General features: G+C 52.0%; 1 protein-coding gene across 1 annotated transcript in view; it reads left to right on the top strand.

Annotated features, from left to right (window-relative positions):
• The window catches only part of Itpk1 (inositol-tetrakisphosphate 1-kinase), a 141540-nt gene that overhangs the window by 97641 nt on the left and 18585 nt on the right, over positions 1–25314 (top strand). The window contains exons 4-6 of the mRNA XM_051150728.1: positions 6249–6366; positions 23775–23873; positions 24141–24181. Of these exons, the coding sequence (XP_051006685.1) occupies positions 6249–6366; positions 23775–23873; positions 24141–24181 (258 nt within the window). The remainder of the gene's footprint in view (positions 1–6248; positions 6367–23774; positions 23874–24140; positions 24182–25314) is intronic.

The following is a 25314-nucleotide window of genomic DNA, read 5'->3' as shown; positions in this document are numbered from 1 at the left end:
CCACCAGGCACTGTTACCACAGCTTGCACATAGCACAGCTCTGTCTTTGATACCATGAAAGGCTAAGCTTGGCACCTTAGCTCCTGGTATATTCTATATGCTGCTAAACTGCCTCTTAGCTCCTGAAAGCCTAGCTCCAGGATTTAGCTGTGTGTATCCTGAGGTTCTGGCCTACACTAGGCCTGCTGCCATCTGGACATGTCTTTCTGCTCCAGGACAGCCAGAACTATGTATGCTCTTCTCTAAATTGGGAGGAATGGGCAAGTGATGGGAAAGCAAGCATTGCCTGGGGGATGTCGGCCTTGGTTAAAGTGAAGTCTATCAACAGTGGGTTGACATCTTGGCTTCTTTGGTATGCTGTAGGGTCCACTACTTGTCCTCCCCCAAACCATTTTGCACTATGGTGGTGTTGAAAATATAAAATGTTATTAATTGTTTATTATTAAATGCCTATAATTATTACGGTGGTTATTATTAGCCCATTACCATATCAGTAAAAGACACGGACACCTGTTGTTTTTAAATACACCTTGTTTCACCTGGGGCTGGGCAGATAGTACCCCCTAATTACCTTGTTACCTCCCAGCCCCACATCCCATGCCATTTGCTTTAATCCTTCCTGTCTGGGCTACTTCCCATCCTGTATCTCCATAAACACTTGCACGTGCTTTCCATCTGGGCCGCGTCTCCTCAGAGCTCCTCCTTCCAGCCCATGTGGTTCTTCACTTGTCCCATGGTGACTCTCCTCAGAATCTCTCTCCTTCCTGTGATCCTTCTGTCCTCAAAGCCCTCAAAGCCTTAGCTCTGCCTCTCATTTCTACCCTGCCCAGGTGTGTAGGCCTTTTATTTAGCCAATCAGGGATCATTTTGGAGGCAAGGCTACACAGCAACATTTGGGGTACATGATATTCGCTTCCAAGAGACAGCATCGGGGAGCGAAATAATTAACAGTCAAATACAAAGCACTAGGCTGTGCTGTTACGCTGTGGCCTGCCTCTTCATTCTCGCATGGCCTCGGCATCCTGGGGCCAGGTTCCCCTTTCTGCAGAACCTACCGTACCTTTACAGTATGGCTTCCTTGACCCCACTGGAGTCCCGCCTTCTTCCCTCCATCCACATGGTCCCCTCATTTCTCAGTAGGTTTCCACTACTGTCCTGCCCAGCTCCGTGTCAGTCCCCTGCCTCAGAGTCCTGCCCAGGCCCCTTGTCTGCGCCTTATGACTCTTCCTCACATTCACTCCTCTGGACTGTCATCACTAATGCAGTCTCCCAAAGGTATCTGTCTTCATTTACGTTGGTCTTAATCTAGGGTTGGGAACCTTGACATAGTTACTGCTTCCTTCCTGAGAAGACGGGCGTGCCTAAGGGACATTTTCTTTGCTTCTTGCTAGATCCACAGGACTCCCACACCGGGAGAGAAGGATGCAACCTCCCTGTGCATCTTTTCCCTGCGTGCGTTATCCCTGCTGCTGCCGCCACGGGGAGTGTTACATGTGTACAGCTGTCAGGCTGCGGGCCAGCGCCTCATTGCAGCACAGGAGAAAGACCTCTTAGGAATGAGCTACGTGGTTCTGGCCCAGATGCAACTGAACCATCCTTCCTGGAGCCAGGTTTCCTTGTGCTGTCTTTCTTCTCCTGGTATTAGAACCAGGATCCCATACGGACCATCTTGCGCTGAGGCCCGGTTTCTTTGTCAGAGTGGCTAATAACAGGCCCCCCCTTGGTAGGGTAGGTGTGAGAGAAGTGCGCCTGTGCCTGTATGTAATTAGTACGATGGTAGTAATTCACGCTGAAGGGGAGGCCGGGTCCATCATGGTACCAGAGCGTGGGTGACAAGAAGACTCCTGGCTCTCAGCCAGCGTGGGAGGAATGCATACGAAGGCCAGCCTTTGTGACTGTCAGAGGAACAAAGAGGACGAAGAAGGCTCAGGGTCCACTCCTTCTCGTAAAAGCCCTCACCAATAATCGTCAGCAGCTATAAGAAGTTGGTTCAGCTCTGATTGGGAGCCACGCCTGCCATTCCTTTGGTGGCCAGGTGCTACTGAAACACACACCCCCTGATTTCCAGGGGCCCGTGATTAGAACAGGGTTTCCCCTGGGCTTGACCTGCCGGCCCAAGATGCCCAGTGTGTCCCCTTCCAGAGCCCAGTGAAGCTGGACTTAGCACACAGGTAGCTGTCATCCACAGGGCATAGCTCTGGGTGAGCGCTGGACTTAGCACACAGGTGGCTGTCATCCACAGGGGATAGCTCTGGGTGAGCACTCGGTTGGATTGTGTTCATTGTGTCCTTGGCAGGCTGGGAAGTCAGGGGACAACTCCCCAGTGCACAGCCGGTGATCTTAAGAGTCTTGGGGGAGGGGGGCAGGGTGACCTCAAGGCCTTGGATGAGGTCTGCTGAGTCCCATGTTGCAAAACCCCAAACATTTTTTTTTTCCTGTGTCCTACTTGCTCCTCACGCATCGGTCATCCCTGGACCTCCCAGCAGCTCCCTGGGGTCACATTATCCAAAGCTTAGGCCACATTGTGGGATTGCAGACTTGACTCCAGAGTCAAAGTTCCCTCCTCTTGCTGTGTTAAAACCCATAAGTAAAAGCAGTTGAGGATGACGAGGTTTATTTCACCTTACGGTTACTACCACCATTGCCGAAGGAAGCCAAGGCAGGAACTCATGGCAGGAACCTAAGCAGCAATCACAGAGAAATGCTGCTCACTGGCTTGTTTTTTTTGTGGGCCTGCTCAGCTTCCTCTCTTAAACATCCCAGGCCCACCTGCCTAAGGATGACACCATTCACAAGGGTCGGGCCCTCTTACATCAGTTAGCAGTCAAGACGTGACGTGCCTTCTGCAAGCCAGTCTGATGGGAGGGAGCAGTCACTCAGTTGAGAAGTCCTTTTTCCCAAGGATGTCCAGGTTTGCGTCGGGTCAACCAAAACTAACCATAGCACACAGGCAAGATCTGAACCTAGAGCTTCTGGTGGCACTTCTCGTTAGAGAGCAAAGTCTACCTCGCTGCCAGGGGACCACAGAGGTGCAGTACAGGTGGTGGCCCCCTGTATTCTCACTTATCTCAGATTGCAGTGGAAAAAAAACCTGCCCCCCTCGCCCCGTAGTGTGTGTAGCATCAGTGCCCCTAATGACATCATCCTGGACCAGCTTGTGCTTGCGTGGGCACCTGTTGGCCTATGCCTCCTTATCCCCTCTGTGGGACTCCCTGCCTCCTCCTGACCTTCCTGGCCCCAGACTGTCCATTCACTTCAGGATCTCACTCCGGCCCTGCTTGGCAAGCCAGCTTTCCAAGGGAATGGGTGTTTAACATTTACCATGGAGATGGTTTGTGCCTTTCTCCCAGCAATTTGGCGATTCTAAAAGACTTGTTGAAAATGCATGCAGCCCTCCATACAGTTGATGAGCTGGAAAGCTTTGGAAGAAAACATGCTTGTGATTGCAGGGAGGCTGGGAGAAGCCTCTGCCCCTCTCCCGTCTCCAGAGAGATCGCTCGCCTGGCCAGAGATTCATTCTTCTCTGTGCACCGCTGCTTTCATCCCAGGCCCAAAGCTTGTTGGCGCCTGCTTGTCAGATTGCTTCCCTCTTCAGTTTCATGTGGCTTCTTTCCCTTGTGATTTTGGCTTACGTTCCTGCTTTGGTGATACCGGGGGCCCCGTGAAAGGTTTCTGCCCTGGTGCAGGAACATAAGGGCCAGCATCAGCTTTGTTGTGACATAGGGGACACTGTGAAGTGACATGTCTGAGTTTAGGTGGCTTCAGTTGCTGGGGAGAACAGGTCACCCCTAGGTGCTGAGCGTCTCAGACAGTAAGTGCGTGCAGCCCTGCTGTCACCTGCAGTGCTACCAGCAAACAGGTGTCCTTCTCTCTCCAGGGAAGCCCCCTGAGCCTTTGGAACTGTGCTCCTTAGGTTTCCCCAGCCAATAGACTTAAAGGCATTTGTGCAAAAACCTGCAAGGTCATCTGCAGGGAGTCTCAAGAGACCCTGAGAAGCCTAGTGGGTGGCTGCTGTGGTCGCTGTCACATGCTGTCTTCCTGGCACCCCAGGCTGCTTCTGGAAGCGTGCCGTGGGAAGGGGTTTGAAGGGCTGGCACTTTCAGGGCCAGCCAGACCCAGCCGGGAACCAGGCACAGAGGTTACCACTCACTGGTGTGTCTGCTGCACCTGCAAGACACCCCAGCGCGGGCATTTGTAGAGTCGTGTTTATAAGGCTGTGTAAGCAGGGTCTGGTGGAGGGGAACTGGTGAATGCTGGCCTTGTGCGTCAGCATGCCTCGACCGAAGGAAAGGCCAGCGAGGACGCTTGCCCGTCAGCAGCCTCTATGGGAGAAGCAGGGCACAGAACGGCTCTTAAGTCAGCTGAGACTAGGAAAGGGTGGCAGTGGGCACAGCAGTGTGGCCTCGTGGCCAATTATTCAGAGATCTGCATAGTAGCTGTACACGCAGCAAAGGGACTCTCAGGAGTGAGCTGGTGACTGGAATCTACTAGAGTTGTTAGAGGCCTCCCAAGGTGGCACACAGCCACTTGCAAGGGAGAGGGAGAATTAAGTATTCATGGGAGAGGACAGAGAGGAGGTCCTGTGGGAGTTCCGTGGGGAGGACAGTTTCAGACAGAGTGGGTATGAATCTGGCTTTTGCCTCAAATGCTCTCAAAGTGATACTAGGAACAAAAATAGATTCTCTTTAAAAAGGGGAAAAAAATCCAGTGGGTCTTTCTTTGCGATGATAAAGCTTACAAGAGAAGCAGCATTGTGGAGAAAAGCAACATTGTGGGTGTTTTTTCCTCAGCCTGGCCGGTAGACCAGGGTGGGGCTGGGTGGAAGACAGCCGTGGATAAAGTGACCTTGTGTGATTGTTTGCCAGAGCTGTTTTGACCCTATGCTTCGTAGCTCAACTGTTGTTCATCCTGTCACAGCTTGGGGTCTGGTGCTCTAAAATCGAGGTATACCAGCAGGGCTAGCTCCGCTTGGATGCCAAGGGAAGGTCTGGTCCACACCCACTCATGCGCAGTGTAACGGTACCCTAACTTGATAGTGGCTAAAGACCCCATTCCCAAGTAAGTCTATATCCCCAGAGGCTAGAAGATTAGGCTCGAGGGCTTTGGGGGGGGGGGGGGGGGGGGAGCTCAGTTCAGCCCACTACAGTGGGGAAGGCCTTCCTCAAGCCCGGCCCTGTAGCTGAAGCCTTCAGCATCTTGTAATTGTATCTTCCGAATCACAAATTGGCAGAGCCAGAAGACAGTCTCATTTCCATTCGCCAACAAGTTGCTGTGACTCACCGAGGCGCCTGGGGCTTCTGGAGTCACAATGGAGTAGCTTTTTTTTTTGTCTCTTGGTGGGTGTTACGGTGCGTGCGTGTAGGTGTGCATGTAAGTATGTGCACATGTGTGAGGGGGCTAGAGGGCCCTCAAGTGTTGTTCCTTTGAAACTGTCTACCTTGTTTTTGGAGGTGTTCTCTTACCCACCTGGAACTTGCCAAATAGGGTAGGTTGAGTGGCCAGCAAGCCTATCGGTGTGCCTGCCTCCTCTCCCCCCAGTGCTGGGATTACAAGCGTGAGCAACTGTGCCCTGCTTTCACCTGGGAGCCTGGAGGTTAAACTCAGATCCTCATGCTGGACCTTATCCATTAGTGAGGGAAGCTGGACTGGCATTCTGATGGACCACACTGAGCATATGGACCAGGTCTGCGTTCAGACGAAGCTTTTACCCAAGGGTGAATGGCCTCATCAAAAACTGACTGCTGCTGGGGTGTGGTGGTGGCGCACACCTTTAATCCCAGCACTTGGGAAGCAAAGGCAGGTGGATCTCTGTGGTTCGAGCCCAGCCTGGTCTACAAAGCCAGTCCAGGATAGCCAAGGCTACACAGGGAACCCTGTCTCAAAAAATAAAAAACAAGAAAAAGCCTAAAAAAAAAAAACCCTGACTGCTCTTCAGTCCTGAGCTCAACCTGAGCTTAAATTCCCAATGTGGCTACTCACAGATTCCCAGCCTCAGTGTTTCTTCCTTCATGAGGCAGAGAACCCCTTTGTCCCAGCATCCCAGCAAGAAGCCCCTAGCCTGCCTCTGATTGGACAGATTTAAGATCACGTGTCCACTTCTGAGCCCTTTATAAAGTCATGTGACCAAATTAGTATACCCAAAGAAGGACGAGAGAGGGACAGATGCGCAGAGGGTTCTGGGCATAGTCTTGTCACTGCCCTTGTCACAGTGTCAGCCTTCACTGACCATACGCTGGCTTTTCTTTCAGGAGTACATTGACGCTCACCCTGAGACCATCGTCTTGGACCCACTTCCCGCCATCAGGACCCTGTTAGACCGTTCCAAGTCCTATGAGCTTATCCGCAAGATTGAGGCCTACATGAAAGGTACAGACACACGTGGCTCAGCCTTCTGGCAGGTGCCCCACTTCTGTGGCCACAGGTCATCACTGTCAAGGAAGGGCAAGGAGTCTTGACTTCGATACAGGAAGGAATTGAGTTATGGGGGCAGCCATCATAGGGAGGGAGGGCCTGCGTTCACCTTTGCAACTAGGGTTAAGAGGTAAAAAGCCACAGGATGCTCTTGAGAGCTGCCCTGCCTGTTCCTCCCTGGAGGGGAGATGAGGTGTCCTGATAACCCTGGGACTGGGAACAGGAGTATGTGCTGAATTGCTCATGTGGAGTTATATAACAGGGCAGAGGAGACAGTGGGAAATCAGGGGCCTTTACTCAAGCACAGAGAGACACACGGTACTGCTGCTGGACATCATGGAGTACACGCTGTTCCCCTGGGCGGGGCCTCCCTCTTACTGTGGAACCTCTGCCAGCTGCTGGCTCTCATCCACCTGACCCCAGGGAGCAGAGCAGAGTCCCCGAAGTGCAGACTGCCTTTTCAAGGTGTGCATTTCTGTGAGAGAGGTGTTCTAGAATGGTTCTTTAACTGCATAGTCCCTCACCACCACCGTGTTCCCTGCTGAGCCTTTCTGTTTTCATTTTAAGCAACAGTTTTTCCTTTGCCGTGGCGTGCACTGGGGGGCATGGGGGCGGGAGGCAGGCAGGGGGGTGGGGGACAGGGGGCAGAGAAGGTTGCTGCTGAGTGGTCCTCTCCTGCCTGGCCATTATGTAGACCACATTTGTGGCCCTAAGCTGCCTTGAACCCTAACTTGGATGGTCGTTTGCTGTGCAGTGGGACCAGTGAGCACATTTTGGTGGACAGGACCAGAGCTAGTCCTCAAAGAGGGGAGAGGAATATGGGCGTGTCCACTCATTGGGTAGGCGTCACGTGCTTGTCTTAAGCTTCTTGCGGTCTGTCTTTCATCATTGTCCCCTGGGCCACGCTGATCCCGTCCGTCTTACAGATGGGTCACAGAGCCTATGTTAGTTGGCTTTTTGTACACCTGAGCTAAGCTATCTGTAGAAAGGGAAGGTCTAATTAGGTCCCAGTTTTGAAGGCTGAAGTCCAAGCAGAACAGTGTAGAGCTGTCCCTGGACTCATTACCTCACGGTGGGTGACACTGGCAGGGACACAGATGGAAGCAAGCAAATGGCTACGTCCTGAGCCATGGACACAAGAAGCTGAGCAGAGCCAAACTCTCTTCTTTTATAATAGCGCTCCTCGCCTGGCCCTCCAGTTCTCGTCCTTCCGCTCCCTGCCCCTAAGTTTGCCTTTTACAGCCATGGCCAGAGGGTGGACAGTGCAGCCAAGGTCCTTCCTGGAGCAGTGGCAGTCCCTCCCTTCTCTCTAAGGAACATGTCCTGCGAAGACCTGGGTTTGGCTGTCTTGGAGGGGGTCTAGAGGCTTCATTCCTGGTGCCTGATGCATGCTCGTTATCATGGGACCATGCGTGTGCGAGGGGGCACAATGGCAGGCAGCCAGCCACCTTCTTCCTTGGGCGTTGATGGTTTGCGTTGCTTTCCCGAGGATGGGTCCATCCAGACCCCTAGGTGAGAAAGAAGAAGGACACCCATCACATAAAGGACAAGTAGCGTTAAGTATCAGAGAAGGACCAGCTGGTGAAAGATGGCAGGTCCGCAACCTCACCTGATGTTCTAGGCCTGCCCATGACAAGTGACAGACTCGGGTATCAGGAAGGTGTCACCATGGAGCTAAATGAACAGGCCGTGGAGGAAGACAGGTTGAGGTTGGATTGGAATCTGGCTCCATCTGCCCGTGTGATCTTGGACCGGTCACTTAGCCTGTTCTGTGTACACTCTAGACGCAAGTAATGTGGCTCATCCTCAAGGCACCAGTTAGAATAATGGGGATTTCATCTGTAGAAGCACAGTGTGTTGTTTGGCCCACCGGGTCACCTCAAGTAGTGGTTTCTCGCTGCTCCTGCTGCAGCTGCCGGGTTCAGACATCTTTATTGGGTCTTAGAGCTCGTTGAACACTTTTATGAGTGGGGTATCAGAGCCCTTTACACACATTTCAAGGGCAGCTCAGGCCTTGTGGTCAAGGAGCAGGGCTGTGCTGACAACTCGGCCTCAGCCTGTACAGGAAGTAGTGAGCCTGGGTTGTTGCTGAGTGGGTACAGACAATCAGGTCCTACAATGAGGCAGTGAAGACTAAGGTGTGAGGGGCGTGTTCCAGGGGGGACCCAGTGGCTAGGTAGCTGGGCTCTCCAGGCCCCAGGTAGATCCTGCTATTCTTGGGCACAGAGAATGCTACCCTGGGACACTCCCAATTGTGCCCACGGGATGGTGGTCTGTTTCCTTGAGTCTTTAGGGCATCTAAGGGGCATAGGGATTTCTGATTCATAGTTCCTTTGCTCGAAGAGACTTCATTAAACACTGGCTTTTATTGTAGCCGCTGTCTTTGTCCCTGTCTAAGATGGGAGCAGGCCAAAGACTCAAAGCTTCTGTGTGAATGACAGTCTCCCCTGCTGAGCAGGGCTTCAGAGGGCAAAGGCGCTAGAAGGGCCAGCAGCACACTTGCCTGCCTAGAACTGCTCTGAGGCCAGCTGCTAGGCCAGGCCTTCCTGACCTTAGGAGCCTTACTCTTTGTTTTAATACAGCAGCGGTTCTCAACCCGTGAGTCAAGACCCCTTTGGGGGCTGACCAGCCATTTCACAGGGGTCGCCTTCAACTATTGGAAAACACGGATACATACATCACCGTTCATAACAGTAGCAAAATTACACTTACGAAGTAGCAACAAAAATAATTTGTGGTTGGGGGGGTCACCACAGCATGAGGAACTGGATTAAAGGGGGGCAGCGTTAGGAAGGTTGAGGACCACTCTGCTACAGCATCAAATGTGGAGCAGTGGGCCCTGTCCTAGGAGTCTTTTCTGACAAGATGACTCGGATTCAGAGAAATGTAGGGGGCCTTCATGCCAGCTCCTTCCCTAGGTCCCTTTAGTGAGGGACTTCCCAGGATGCACAAAGCTAACGTAGGTGAGGACTGAGGGCGCAGTGCGCTGCCCTGAAGAGGCGCATCGTGGTGAGGACATTGGGGAGAGCTGCTCAGTGGCTGCTTACACAGGACTTTGGGAATGTCAGGCCAGAGAGGAGGCTGCCGACTTCGTTTTTGTTTTCAGGCTGTGTCACGGTGCTTGAGTGAGCAAGTGTGAGCATGAGATGAGTTTCTCACTCATCAGACTGGTATAGAGGGGGCCGGAAGCAGCCTGGAACAAGCCATCACCGGTGTCCTCATCACCCGTGTCCTGCGAGGGGTACCTGGGTTCTGAACCTTTGGATGATGGCACACACTAACTAGCACAGGCTTGAGAGGCTGGGGGTAGATTGCTGAAGTGAAGGCTCCAGGCAGAAGCCCTTGAGATGGATCCATAGCCACAGCCTCAGGCATTGTCCTCTAGAAGCAAGCAACAGGATGGAGGAACTGTGTAGCTCCTCCAGGCGGGGGGGGGGGGGGGGGACCACTAACTGCACCCTAAGGCACTACTGGTTCTGGGGCAGCAGGATGTGTTAGGGGATGGGGTGGAGCCTGTGAGTGCTGCACCCTGAATTTTCCTTATTGTCTGTACCAGGCCAACTTGTATTCTTCCAGGAGGGCAGTGGGCCTGGAACTTCCTCAGCCCTTCCCTGCAGGTGGGGCAGTTCCGTGGCAGTATGTATGGCGGGCTTTCTGCTATATCCTGCTAGTTCCTCTGCAGGCGCAGGGACCCTTCCTGGGAAGTGCCCCCTTGTGCCTGTGCCCCCAAACTCTTGCTTTTCCTTGGAGGCACACAGCCCTTTTCAGGCATGTTCTTAACAACCATAATTACCCCTGAAATTCCCTCAGATAATTATAGCAATCCAAGCGACAGGGCTTTTGTGTGGAGAGAAGGGGCTGGGTGAGCCTCTCCAATGCTGCCTGCACCCCTCAGGCTGAGGTGGCCTTCCCTGTTCTTCAGGGAAGCCAGAGCTGGGAGAGGCTGCTGCAGAGTCTTTTGGCTTCTCTGGACTAGGGAAGGAAGATGACTGTGGCCCTTAACTTCAGCCCATGGCGAAGGCACCCCAAGAATACATAGCATGTAGACCAATCAGTGTCTATACGTATGTGTGTGGCAGTCATCTCCAGGCAGCTAAAGCATTCCCTAAAAGAACCATCCTCCTTTGGTATCAGGGAGACAGGGAGGCCTGTGGCCTAGAGCCCCAGCCTCAGCGGTCAGAACACCTGACCACCTGTGTGTGGTTAGTGCCTTGTGTGGTCTTAGCCCACACTCCCAGGGCCAGCAGGGGAACCAGGGCCCGTTGGCTGCCTCACATCTGCCAGCCGAAAACTCTCAAGTTAGCAAGCATAAGCAAAGCAGGGCGTCCCTGGACCTGGGTAAAGGGTGGCCTGGCCTGCCTTGGCCTTGCAGCTTTGCTGTGTAACAGCACCCAGGCAGTTCTAGGGACCTCATTCTCTGGTAACATGGCCCTCCTGGTTCACAGTGGTGCCTGAAACTTGAGCCATCACATCCCAGGACTGTTACGATGGAGAGCAAGCAAAGGGGGAGCAAACCCTATTTATCTTTCGGAATGCTCTGGAAGCTGCAAGAGGTTGTCTTTGTCACCCCCACCCTTACCCCCCTCCCCCATGGCCAGAATTAGGTGAATGCTTAGCTTCAAGGGAGTTGGGAAATGAGTTTTTCTTCTGGATAGCTATATTTGTCCAGCTAAAACGTATAAGTTGTCACTGGAAAGAGGGGCTGGCACGAATCTGAGGGAGCATTAGTTATCTGCCAGGTCACACCAAACATGTGAGCTCCTCCTTTGGAGACCTGACATGCCTTTCCCATATGAATGGCATTTGGAATAGCCAGTGGGCCTCTGGCTGGTGTAGGGTGTGGCCTTCACACCCCTGACCACTACAATAGTCCCCTCAGTGCAGCGGCTTAAGATCTTGAGGCTAGGAGGTTTTCACATGACACACCCAGAGCCTAGCCCAGACCCATTAATATAAATGCTCCTTGGAGATAGTCACTTGGTGACAAGCCTGTACCCATGCCTATACCCACCACCATCCCAGCCCTCAGGCAGAGAGAGGCACAGGAAACCCCGAACCTCATCTCAGCTTAGACTAGAGGTAGAAGTTCCCCCCAAACATGACATTGCCTGGTACAGGCCTTGGGGAGGTAGGGAGAAGGCCATGATGACAATCCATAATTTGCTTTGTATGCCTTTGAAGGCCAGTTCTCATAGGGACAACCCACTGTGCTATACAAGGTCAGGGTCCAGAGACACAGGGCCCAAAGCCAAGGTTCAGGCCTGCTGTGCCAGGCTGGGTAATTCTAGGCATGACTCTAGCCAGTTCCCAAATTGACTGAAGCCATATGTGAAAGGCAGCTGAGTGTCACTGGATGGCATGGGTTAGTGTCATTGTCCTCAGGGATAAGAGATGTGAAGGGTCTTGGAATAAAGGCAAAGCCTAGAAGGCTCCTTTCGGGCTCCAACAACTTGAGGGTGAGGTTGGCTTTCCTGCCCTCCTTTTCCTGTAACCTCCCACACAATCTGGGGAGGTGACCAGATGGCCTGTCCCGGGCCTCCCCAGGGAGGGGTGTGCACAGTGGAAGCAATCTTCTCTGCCTGTGGTTTTATGGGAATTTAATCATGGTTCATCTTGGAGGCAGTTTTGGAAGCAGGATTGAAATTGAGTAATCCTGACACCAAGAGGAAAGAAAAGATTGTTGCTTAGTAGGGCTCCGGACAAATGGCTCGCTAAAGATGGGGTGGGGGGTGGTGCAGCTGTCTACCCTAGGAGAGCTAGCATCACCCACCTTCTCTTAGCCATGCTTCAGTCAGTCACTTGGCTTCCTGTATGCCTGACACTGCCAGAGCTCTTCCCAAGATGCCTCTGTGAGGAAGGCTTGTCCATTTCAGAGATGAGGATACCCGGACACATTTGAACTGGATGACTCAGGGTCCCAGGACGACCAGAGGCAGGTTTGGGATGGATTTGTGTTGTTCTGATTGCTTTGAGCCAGGGTTCCTGAGTTTGGCTCCTAACCCCCAGGGTTCTCTGGCCCCTGTGTGCTTGCTCATCTCCATGCCTATTAAGGGCTGTGCTGTGGAGGCTCGGGTACTTGTGCTTGTCCCATGATTCCTAGGTCCTCCCATTATGGGTCCTTGCCAGCTTGGCAGCGTTCCTAGGAGTGAGTGCCTTTTATGTATAGGAGGTGACCATGACCAGAGAAGGTCCCAGATGACCACTAGGTGCTCTTCAAGTGATTAATCACCACATCTCAGCCCTCTGTGGTTATTGGAACATAATCCTGATCATTCTTTGCAAGGGCAGCAGTCCTGAGGCCAGAACACACTGTAGGCAGATTGCCTGAGGGTCGCTGAGGGTCGCTGTCCATGGCAGCCTAGGTCCAACAGGAGAGCCAAAGGCTGGTTGTGTCCCTTCTGTGTTCCGTGTTAAAAGCTGTGGCCCTGCAGGAGGAGGGAGACAGACAGAATTATAACAAGACTTGGGAACAGAAAGCTAAGTTGAAAGATTGTAAGTACCAACACTGACAGTCTAGCCAGAGAAGAATTCCTTCTAAAGTTTTGGTCCCTGGGGGATGCTGAAGAATCCAAAGCCATTGAAAGAAGCAGATTATTTGCATGGGGATGAAAATGTAGACAGTCTCCTCCCACCCCCCCCCCCCCCCCCCCCCCCCACCGCCCAGCCTGGCCTTCCAGGGACCTAGCAGGGTTCTTGACAATTGCATTTGCTGCTATGAAGCCTGCCAAGTTGTCTCATGAAATTCCAGCACGGCACCTCTCTGATCTACTTGGTACCTCATGGAGCCCCAACAGAGGGAAAGGGAAACGCGTGGATTTTCCTTGCTGTAGCATTTGCCAGAGCCTTGATGGCTACAGTAGTGCAAAATTTCAGTCCAAGCATGGGTTTTAGCAGTCATAAGATGTGATGGCATTTTGTATTCCAGTAAGTGGTAAGTGAATTGTGACATCCCCCCTGTTATGAGACCCATCCCCATGTCATAGATGGAAAACAGAAAAATGTGCCTTAGAATCAATAAAATACAGACATTCGTGTATCCCTTTCTGTCCAGTCAGCTATAGAATTATGCACGTCCCCCAACCCCTGCCATTTTGTGAAGCTTCTAGCAAGAGACCTGCTCCACCTGATATAGTTACATTCCAGGTTGGGTACCCCAAAGGGCTCCTCGCTGCTGCTGACTCCAATATTTTTTAATCATTTATTTTATGTGTGTGTGTGTGGGGGGGTGTTGCCTGCATGCAAGGCTGTGCACCACATGCATGCAGTGCCCATGAAGGCCAGAAGAGGGCATCTGATCCCCTGGAACTGGAGTTACAGATGATTGTGAACTGACATGTGGTGCTGGGAATCAAACCTGAGTCCTCTAGAAGAGCAGCCAGTGCTCTTAACCTCTCTACAGCCATCTCTACAGCTCTGTCTGACTTAAGTCTTCAAAAACAACTACTAATCTTCCTTCTAGAACCTTCTCATACTCTGAAGGAATGTGTGAAATCTACACACATTTTTTCAGGTTATACTCACATATACTGCTATAGCCCACACCACCTTTATATCTGTTGCCCTGTTTCTGAGTCAGGGATTTAAAAAAGGACAAAGAGAACTGGGTATGGTGGCATACACCTTTAATCCCAGCACTTGGGAGGCAGAGGCAGGCTGATCTCTGAGTTCAAGGCCAGTCCAGGTACAGAGCCAGTCTAGGACAGCCAGGACTACAAGAGAAACTGCTTCAAAAAACCAAAAATAAAAATAAAAATAAAACAAAAATATGAGGGAGATTGAGCCAACCTTGTTTTAATAACAACATAATATTTCTATCATTTGATTTATTTTATTATTTGGGTGTGTAGTGTTGTTTGGACTTATGTAGGTATTTTGTTTCTGTTTTAAACTGTTTCTGCATAGTTTTATAAAAAAAATTTCTCCAGAAGTGAGATTTCTTGCTTGAAGACTCCAGGCATGCTCACATTGGCAGATCTTGCTGTACGATCTTGAACGATTTATGTCTTGGGGAGAAGATGCCCATTTCATCTTAATGCCATGGTTAGACAGGTCCAGCGTCTCTTCCAGTGCTTATTGGCCATTTGTATTTCTGTTCAAATGAATCCTCCATGGGGTTTCCCCTTCTCTTGGCTTAAGAAAAACATTGTTCTATTTCTTTGACTAGTTAGAATCCCCTTGGAATGGAGGGAACTATTTTAAAATACAGCTTCTCCGGCGTGAGCATCGTCTTTGTGCCGGGGCCAGGCTAACATCCCTGCTTCCTGGACGCATCCTGTAGAGAGGGCACTCCAAGCGTTGTGTTTTATGTGTCTTGGAAACACAGGGGCTGCTGCAGTTTGTGAGTTGAAGCTGGGAGTAGGGGGGGAGCCCCGCTAGGGTCTGGAGGGGCTGTAAATCAGTGGGGACAGCTGCCACTGAGCTAATCCACATTTCCAGCAGCTGGTCAGGGTTCAGGAATGTCTGGCCCTGTCCCAGCCTGTGTCTGACTCCTTCACTCCTGGGCTCTGAGCATTCCGGGTGCAAATAGCTGCTTGGCTCCAGGAGAAAGAGACAGGTCACCAAGCCCGGTCTGCAGGAAAGCCTCTCACCCAACTGACTATGGGGTGCATCCTCGGGCCCCACTAGCCCCACACCCTGGATATTTATTCCCTCTGGCTCTGCTCTTTCGGTTGCAGTGGCATCCTCCCAGAAGAGCTTACCTGAGGCCAGGGATGGTAGGGAGGGGGATGGGACAGGAAGCTATAGGGAGCAGAAGAGCAGCTGTGGCCACTGTGGAATGCTTCCTTCATCCCCTAGTGGCTCCAGATGACCCCAGCCAGTTGCCCTCTTAGGACTTACAGTGACTGTATGTATAGTAAGTAGTTCTCAGGATAGCATGTGCTCTTATCGTTTGGCACCTTAGCTCTTTTTTTTTTTTTTTTTCTTTCTTTTGAGGCAGGGTCTCTTGAGCTTGTAATCCCTCTGCCTTAGCCTCCTGAGTAGCTGGGGTGCCACCAAGCTCAACTCTGAAGGCCTCTTACAAGGACATCGGTTGTTTTGGACCAGGGCCAACCCCAGTGACCTCGTTTTACCTAGATACCTCATTAAAGAGACCCTCTCTTCTATATCCCCAAGCTGAGAGAATTGGGGCTTCCGTGTGAACTTCAGGGACTAGGCACACCCCTTTAGTGTAAGCTACCTCAGTAGAGGGAGAGTTTGAGAAGTGATCTGAGGTCTCGGTGACGGAAAAGCAAGGGTGCATCGTGGTGCTGGGAGATGTGAGATGCCAGGGAGCCACAGGTTCGATAGAACACTGTGGAGAGGAGATGGTTATGGGTGGCAGTCTCGGGGGCAGTTTCCTGACTGTGAATTCCAGGAACACTTAGGGGCAGCTGGGACGAAGTCTCAGTGCTAGAACCATCTTTCCCCCCCTGTCTGATGTCCTAGAAGGTCAGGCCTAGATGGCCTGGTGCTGAGTGACCTGCAGCTGGGGCACTCCAGATGTCTGTCCTCCAGAGGGTGCCATCACATTGGAACCTCTTGACATTTTCTACGTGTCCTGCATGAATGTAGCCTCCTGTGTTCCTTCAGCAGGTCAGGGGGTGGGTGGCATGATTGGGCCATCTTCAGATGAGGGAGACAAGTGCAGTGACCTGACTAGAGGCACAGGGGCCTGGGGCCTTGGGTAATGCTTATCACCACTGTCACATTTTACTTTGGGGGATCTTCCTCCCAGGAATGGCTTTGTCTTCACAATCTCCCGGACCTAAGTGTCAAAGATGTCAGTGTTGAGCGTGCCCACTGTCCATGCTCTGTGGTGCACTGTCAGCGTTTGACCCACTCTGCTGACCGTCTCCAACCATGGCTTACCCCTGCTGCTGATCTGCAGCAGCCCGGGGTGACAAAGATAGAACAGCCAGGATGGAGAGGTGGCTCAGTCTGTAAAGGGAGCATGTTTCGCAGGCACGAGGACCCAAGTTTCAGACCCCTAGCATCCACATAGAAGTAGGTGCATCAGTGTGCAGCCATAACTCCAGTACTGGGGGCAGGAGGTAGAGATAGGGTGGATCCCTGGAGCTTGCTAGCCCGTCCGTCTAGTTGAAATGGTGGGTTTTAAGTTTAAAGCGAGACCCTGCCTCATTAAATAAAGTGGAGAGTGACTGAGGAAGGTACTTAATAATTGCTCTGCCCCCAGTACCATGGGTACATGTGTGTGTGTGCGCGCGCACACACACACACACACAAGTCACTACAACCAGTTCTCGGTATGTTCTACTAGGACTTGAAACCATGGTAGCTCTTGCTTCCCAGTGAGGCAACAGGCCCTCCAAGCCAGGCAGCAGAGTAGGACCACACCCTTAACAGTTTATTTCTTACCAGAGTTTGAAGCAAAGTTGGGAGAACGTTCATAATTTAAAGTGCATTCTCTCCACACTGGGTAAGAGGAGTGCCAATACTGTTTTTGTCTTGGCCCCATTGTAGGGAAACTGAGGCACAGAGAAGTAAAATTTCAGATGGGCTGATAGTGAGAGGTGGATCTGGGGTGCAAACTTGGGTGGCGTGGGTCCTCCTTGGACCCGTTGGAGGCCTAGTCAAGTGGGAGACGGGCCTGTGTCGTTGTAAGATGGGGGCAGGGGGCACGCACAGCAGGAGGGTTCTCCCCCCCCCCCACGTGAGCAGAAAGGGGTCTTCAGCAAGGCACAAGAAGTTGCTTGAGTGACAAGAGTTTCCCAGGCCATGAAGGGGTCCCTGGGGGCCAGCACATGCAGAGAGGAGGCCCGAGACCTGATTCTGTGTGAATGCTTGCTTTCTGAGAATTCGACAGGAACCTTGAACCTACGTCTCACCTTCCTGTGGCAGCAACACCCTGGAGTCCTCCCTCATGACCCCTTGTGAATGAGAAACTGCTTCCTACCACACTTCAGGGACTTTGGGAGAAGGAGACAGCAAAGCCCAAGCCAGTTCTGATAGACCCTGGCTAAAGCACATAGCCCAGCTTGTGGGAACCCACTTTTCACATGGACTCCTCCTCTCAGAGCTGGGGACAATGAGAGTCCTCCAGCATGCTGTGGTGTTCATTTGTGTGTTCACCAGCCCACCGGGGTGCAGCCACAGTCATGGCTTATTGCGTTGACCTCTATGAACCCCAAGCTCTGGGGAGTCTGGGAAGTACCCCGCTCTGCCTGAGCCCGCAGAGTTTGTACGGAGAGGGACCTGCATGATCACATGTGGCCTGATCACGTGTGGCCTCCTGTGGGCCCTCCCTTGTCTGTCCAGGGTGTAATTAGAAGTGACAGCCTGAACAGGGAGCACCACCCTACGCTGCCACACCTTGGCAGCCCCTCTCTCCTGGGAGTATGCCATCGTTCTACTGCCTGGGAATGGCAACTGCTGGCCCTGACTTCTGTCCTGGGAGCATAGTGTGCCCTCTCCACATCCTGGAGGAGGGTGAGGACAGACCACCGGGCTCTGCCTGCTACCCCAAGAGTGGCTGGGTTTGTATCTTCCGCATCACACACAGCAACTTTGCTCTTCCTCCTCCAGCTGGGCTGCGGCTCCTGCACATGTACAGAGCCAGCTTATTGTCCCCAGACTACTGAGCAGGAATTCCTCACCACACTCCTCATTGTCCTTTCATAAAGGCACTGCCTGAAGAGGGGGCCACCAAAAAGGGTTGGTATCACAGCATACGTAGTACTTCCATCCTACAGGGGACCTAGTACGGAAGAACCAGTGACATGTCCGTCCCATGGACCCCACCCCAAACCTCAGTCCTGGGAACTCAGCCTGTGGAAGCAAGTCGCCACAAGAGCCGCATGCGGGAATGGTGTTCTTGAAGCTGGCTGTGGTGGAGAACAGTCACAGCACGCTGGGGGCAAATTTCAGCAGTCAAGCAGCCCAGGGTCATAGGAATGAAGGGAGTAGCAGTGTTCTGTAGAAGCAGAGATGGAAAAGGAAAATTCACCTATTAAAAAATGAACAGTGAAGATGAAAACAAAAATATACCAAGGAAAGCCAGTGAGAGCTGAGCTCTCGACCTTGAGCTCGGATGTCTGACATGCCGGAGGAAGCTGGACATGGACTGGTGAGTGGCCGTGACTCAGAACATGTCTGCTCCTCCGTGTGTCTCCTCAGCTGGGCTCTGGCTGTGTGCCAGACGGCTAACAACCCAACTCGGCTCCTTGAGTCACCTTCCACAGGTTCTAGCCTCACAGTGAGCGGCTCTGCCCCTGGTCTGCACCGTCACCACTCAGTTGTTGCCTGCAGAACACACAGGGCACCGAGCGACCTGGGTGCCAGCGCTCATTCCTGCGTGAGCCTCTTCTCAAAGCTGGGGCTTGGCCCTCCCCGAGGGCATTCCAGCCTCATGCTCTGTGTGAAGCAGCAAAGCTGTGTGCCTTGGAGTTTCTCAGGGCCTGATGTTACAGCCCTTAGAGGAAGGCAGCCCACCACCTAACCAAAAAAAGCCTCTTACCAACTTCCATCCAGAAATAAGATGACAGATAAATCAACAGCAGTACCCTTCCTCCAGGAGCCAGAAATAGCCTCCCCGGCTCCCAGCGCAGACTTACCAAAAATTCCTTTATCCTGTCCCTGCTCGTGAGGCCACCCTGTGCTTTCTGTGGCTGAGCTGCGGGAGCCTCTGCAGACGCTTTCCCTTCCACGGGCAGCTGATATACTCTATGGGAACCGAGGTGGTGGGCAGCCACCTGGTCCCATCCTCATTTCTCTCTTAGCAAGGTGGTTCTCTGTTCACCTGCTGAATTGATCCCAGAGACAGCCTTGTCATTGGCTGTGCCTTCTGCCTGGAAGACATGTTTTTATTCAGATGTGCAGCCCTTTACTGTGCCTCCCCACCCTGTTCAGCTAGTCTCTCCCTCGCTTTGGTCATGTGCACACACTACCTCCAGGGACACCTCAGTACATGTATGTCTTTGTACCATGTGCATGCCTAGTGCCTACAGAGATCAGAAGAGGCATCGGAGCTGGGCATGGTGGGGCACGCCTTTAATCCCAGCACTCGGGAGGCAGAGGCAGGCAGATTGCTGTGAGTTCAAGGCCAGCCTGGTCTACAAAGTGAGTCCCAGACAACCAAGATAACACAAAGAAACCCTATCTCGAAAACAAACAAACAAAACAAAACCAGAAGAGGCATCGGATCCCCTGGAAGTGGAGTTACAGATGGTTGTGAGCCACTATGTAGGTGCTGGGAGTAAACCCTGGGCCCTCTGCAAGGGCGATCAGTGCTCTTAGCCAGACCATTTCTCCAGCACCTCAAATGTTTTAGAAACATCTGCTGCGATAGTGTCATGGGTTTTGTCTTCTGTTGTCTCATCCAGCCACCCCCACCCATAATCCATGGGTGATGCATTCCAGTACCCCAGTGGATGGTTAAAACTTCAGACAATACTGAGCACTGTGTTTCCCGTGGGTTTCCCTGTTCACACATACCTACAGTGACCTCTAATATATGAGGCTGGAGATAGGGCCCAAGGGGCAGAGTACTGAGTATTTGCGAGTCTACAGGTTCAGTCCCCAACACCACAAAAGTTTAATTTATAAAAAATTGTGTTTAGTGAGGGATAAATCATAATTATATAACAAGTAGAGCAATTATGACAACAGACTACAATCCAGTGGCCACTGCCCCTTTTAAGAAGTCTATTTATTGTGTGGGTACAGGTATTTGTATATGTGGAAGTCAGAAAAGAGCTTGTGGGAATCAGGCTTGGTGGAAGGAATCCCATTGGGTACATTGAGTCACTTTAAGCACTACCTGCCTTTTTTGAGACAGGGTTTCACCATATAGCCCAGGCAGCCTTGAACTCCTAATCTCCTGCCTTAGGCTTCCAGAAACTAGTAAGCATATATCAACTCACCCCCAAAGTATCCCTGATCTGCACTTCGGACCTATATTTGGGGACATGACAGCTGAACTGGCAAACCCAGTCGGCTCCTGAGTGTGTGCAGCATGGAGTTGAGACCCCACTGCAGTGGATGACCAGAAACCCCAGCACCTCAGCAGGCACACAATTTAGGATGTGTGAATTGTTCCCGTACATGTTTTGGGCTGTGCGTGACTACAGCTGATGGAGCCTGTGGTCTGGGTTGGGTGAGGAGGTCTGAGGCCGGAAGAGTTGCCTTGGTGGTCTCCATGATATGTGCTGAAACAACTGTCTTGGGAGACCTGCCACAGACTGGGTGATCATACTGTTCCAGACACCCTGGATTGCACTCTCAATGGATACTTCACATCCCCATCCCACCCCAAATTCAAGTGTCATCCCCTCCCCTCCCGTTTTTCATGACAGGGTTTCTCTGTGTAGCCTTGGCTGTCCTAGACTCGCTTTATAGACCAGGCTGGCCTCGAACTCTCAGCGATCTGCCTGCCTCTGCCTCCCGAGTGCTGAGATCAAAGGCGTGTACTGCTATGCCCAGCTCTCTCGGTCTTTTAAAATAATAACTCACTGAGTTTGGTGTTTGCTGCCTATATGCTCGTGGGGATGGGGTCATCCACTGAAGTGCAGTTGACCTTCTCTTGGCCACCTCTGATACTTCCTCCCGCAGATGCTTGGTAGCTGTCGGTAGCTCCTAATTTAGGGGTTGGTTCTTGTGAGCTCTACCCTGCTGCCATCTTGAGTGTTGACTGGCTTGACACTCAAGCAAGCCTCGATCTCATGCAGGCAACCACAGCTCCTGTGAGGGTCTGAGTGCAGTAGTCTGTCTGTGTCTAGAACACTGTTTTTTTTTTTGCTCAGTCCTTCCAGACCTCTGGCTTTGACAAATCTTTCTCTCTGGTCTTCCTCGATGGTCTCGGGGTGGGGGTGACATCAGTGTCCCATGTGCAGCTGAGCATTCCACTGACACTTATTCCCTGTACTTTGTCCGTTGTGAGTGTCTGAGTCAGCCACCCTTAAGGATGCTTCCACCAGGGCGGTTGTGGCCAGAAACACAGAGACCTGGGGCCAGGCCCCCTGGTGTGAGCCCTTGACCGCACTGCTTGCTCACTGTAGAACTCCATTCAAAGGGCTTCACCTCTCTGGCTGGTTTCTCCATTTGTAAATGGGATGACTGGGTGCTTCCTTGCAGGGAGGGGAGTAGTGTGAGGGTGAGTGACTATGGAGCTGTGTCTGGCACAGAACAAGAGTTTATTGAGATGTTGCTGTAATCGGAGGGGCTGTGTAAATGCCTGCACGGGCCACAGCAGGGAAGGTGCTGAGCTCTCAGAAGCCAAAATCAGAAGGTCAGGCTGGCCTCCCCACTGAAAACTACGGTGAGGGGAGTCTGGCCACTCTTAACAGGACATAGCCTGTAAGACCCAGCAGCTTCTGAGTCTTCCTGAAAGAGGAGGATGGGCCAAGTCCTGGGCCAGAGGTGTGACCAGACCCCTGCCAGGCCAGGTAGTCCCTGCTAAGGCTGCTGCGTGCAGAATCCTGCAGGTTATTGGGTGTGAGCACCACCCTGGGCTGCAGGGTCTGTACCCTGCTACATAAAGCCTCATGTACAGCTTGTTTTTTTCCCCTCCATTGACAGCTGTGGAAGGAAGGGCTGCTGGTCACTCACCAGCCTTCCTGGCCAGTCTCTGGCTGTAGGTCAATGCAGACCTGAGCCTCATTCAGATGATAAAAGCTTACAGCTGTGTGGTCGGACTGTCCCTTCCACCTCCCAGCCCTGATTTTCCTGCAGTCTCTTCTGCTGAACCGCTAGGTCAGCCTGCACCCACTCTGCTCTCTTGGGACTGTCATGTGATTTGGGGTGATGCTTGCTCCTGTGCATCTTATTGGATCTATACAACCAGATACTGGGGACCACAGGTTGAGGGCGAAGACACATAAGTGATTGGAACAGTCTACAAATGCTGGCTTCTGACCCTCCTCCCACGGTCCCCAAGGAACTGCAGCCCCAGACTATTGTGCCTACTTGGAGTTTAGACTTTGCCTAAGAATGAGCTGGGAGGTGGGATTAAACACTTGTATCCTGCTGTGTTGTTTTTCATGAGAAGGATGGGGCTGGATGTTGACTTGATGTGCCGATGAGACAGTGGCATTTGCTGGTTTGCTTTGGACTTGGTTTCTAATCTGTGGGTAGAAGGCTGCCTGCTCCCACTAACACTCAGTACAGGGTGGTCCCCACTCCTGGAAGCTCATGGTCTTTTCAGGGATGGGGACTATGACAAGAAGCAGCAATAGCAAGCCAATAATTGAATAATCATTAGGGATTAAAAATACATTTGCTTTCTCACCATAACCTACGTTGTGGTGACCTTGTTTGGCAACAGAAGTATCAGGAAGTATGCACAGAGCTAGTGAGCCTCCGTGGCTTTTCCCCATATCCAACAGTGTTAGAACCCATGGAGTGGTGGGGGCAATGAGATGCCTCAGCGGGAGAAGGAACCTGCCACCAAGCCTGAGGACCCGAGTTCAATCCCCAGAACTCCCATGGTTGAAGGAGAGAACCAGCTCTGGCAAGTTGTCCTCTGACCTCCACACGTGCCCCTTTCCACACACAAACAAATAAAATCAGTATTATTTTCTCTGTATATCCCTGGCTGTCCTAGAACTCACTTTGTAGACCAGGCTGGCCTTGAACTCACAGAGATCAGCCAGCCTCTGCCTCCCAAGTGGCAGGATTAAAGGTGTGAGCCACCACGCCTGGCTATTAAAAAAAAATTTTTTTTTAAATAAGAAAAGAAAGAATCCTCTGGATGAGCTCCAAAGGAGACAGCCACAGCTTCTGAGGCCAGTGGGTGTGGCAGGTCTGGAGCTCGAGAGGGAGGGCGGAGAGATTAGGAGGCTGAGGCAGGAGCCTGCTGTGTCTGTGTAAGGGTTAGAGTTCTCTTCGTTTCCTCCTTAGAGAGTGGCTTTGCAGACTATAGAGGATGTGTGGGGCACTATCAGAACAGTACAGACCTGTGCTCAGAGCTAACCACGTGACGTTGTGATTCTCATGAAACCATCATATAGGTAGAGGAGGCTAGCTACTGAGTTACGGAGGTGGCAGCAGTGCATCAGGTTAATTTTCAGTGTGCAAAATGGCATCCTGTTGGATAGCCCTCTGGGTGTAAACATAAACTCAAAGACTAAGAATTTAGTGATTATAACTGTTAAACTGGGGAGTTTTCAGCGCACTTCACATTTTCCAGTTAGCTTATGACAGAGGGCTGGAGAGATGGTCCAGCCATTAAAGGCCAGGCTCATAACCAAAACAGCAGGGATTTTATATTGACAGGAACAGTCGTGGAAAATGTGAGCAAGTGCACTGTGCTCATTGCACACACATGTGCGTGGGCTGTGGAGTCGGGAGCCAGTCAGAGTTGGGGGCCGTGGAGGTCGGTGCAGAGCGTGGCTCTGGCCAATGTGCTCACTCAATTTCCTCTGCCCTAGATGACAGGATCTGCTCCCCGCCCTTCATGGAGCTCACGAGCCTGTGTGGAGATGACACCATGAGGCTGCTGGAGCAGAACGGCCTGGCCTTTCCCTTCAGTACGTACGCTGTGGACTCCAGGGTGAACCTCACTGTTGTGGGAGGGAGTGGTCCTTACAGTTTCCTGGAGATTTGAGCTTGCTTGAAGCAATTGAAGGCTCTAGAAGGTCCTTAGCACCCCGAATCCCCTGACTCACCCAATATCAGTATTAAGAGACTGGGTCTGGTTAATGCTTAGGTGGGAGGTTCCTGTCCAGAGGGGCCCAGTCCCCCTTGTCTGGCTATGTGGTTATTCTAATCCCTCTCTGCTTCTCTTCCCCACATAGTCTGCAAAACCAGAGTGGCTCACGGCACCAACTCTCATGAGGTGAGTGGAAGACTTTCCTAGCTGTGCATCGCTCCCGCACCTGCCCATCGCTCTCACTGAAGCCTAAGTTCTGTTGCTAAAGCCGTGCCTGCTGCCGCTCGCTGTCCTGCTCTGAGCAGCGATAGCTGTGTAGCTCTGTCCTGTCTCCCACTTCCTGTGCCTGTTCCTAAGGCTGCCTTCCCCACCTTAGAGCCTGGCTTAGTCTTCCGCAGGATGCTGGGCAGTTCACACAGCAGATCTATCTACCGTCTGGGCCACAGCCTGCCTCTGGTAAGAGTGTACTGTGGGCTACCGCCTTGGTGCATCTTTCTCTGCATGTGTGCAGACATGTGAGGGGGAGATAGCGAACTCTCATGAGGGCTCTCAAGAAGGACCCATTCTTGAGTCGGGGCGTGGTGGCGCACACCTTTAATCCCAGCACTTGGGAGGCAGAGGCAGGCGGATCGCTGTGAGTTTGAGGCCAGCATGGTCTACAATTGCAAGCCCAGGACAGCCAGGACTACACAGAGAAACCCTGTCTCGAAAAACCTAAAAAAAAAAAAAGAAGAAAAGAAAAAAGGACTCATTGTTGAGACCTCATCCAGGCCTTACCACCTGAAAACACCATTACGTTGGGGCTAAGGTCCTCTTTTTATGTTTGGGAGACACACACATGCCGTTTGTAGCAGAACCTACAGAAGTCACAGCACACTGATCTGTCCTTGGTTTTCTGGCCTTCAGTCCATCAGTGGTAGGTGCTGGCTAGACTCTCAAAGAGGCTCTTGAGAGGAGTGTCTCGGTCCTGCTGGTTCAGAGGAGTTTTGGGGATAGACCCCACACCTCCAGTGTGCTGAGACCCTTCCTTCTGCGTGAGTGCCCTCCCTACCGTGGTACCGTGTGAGGACTTAGGGGAAGAGGGGCAGTAGCTATGCAGAGGAACCTTGGGTCCCTGCAATGTTCTTAGCCCTCAAGGCCCCACAGTCTCAAGGGTAAGCTAAGCGGCCCCGTGAAGAAAGCCCGCCTATCAGAAGTGCTTCCCCAAGAGAAGACTAAAAATGGAAGCTCAGACGCCATGACTTTTACCAGATCTAGGCCATGCTCGTCTCCTGGCAGATGTTTACAGGGAAATGTCTATAAACAGTGTCAGAACACCA

This window comes from Acomys russatus, chromosome 1 (assembly GCF_903995435.1).
Source record: "Acomys russatus chromosome 1, mAcoRus1.1, whole genome shotgun sequence".
In the NCBI taxonomy this organism is placed as follows: Eukaryota; Metazoa; Chordata; class Mammalia; order Rodentia; family Muridae; genus Acomys; species Acomys russatus.
The sequence above is the reverse complement of the archived record's forward strand: the minus strand, read 5'-3'. Positions and strand labels throughout refer to the sequence as shown.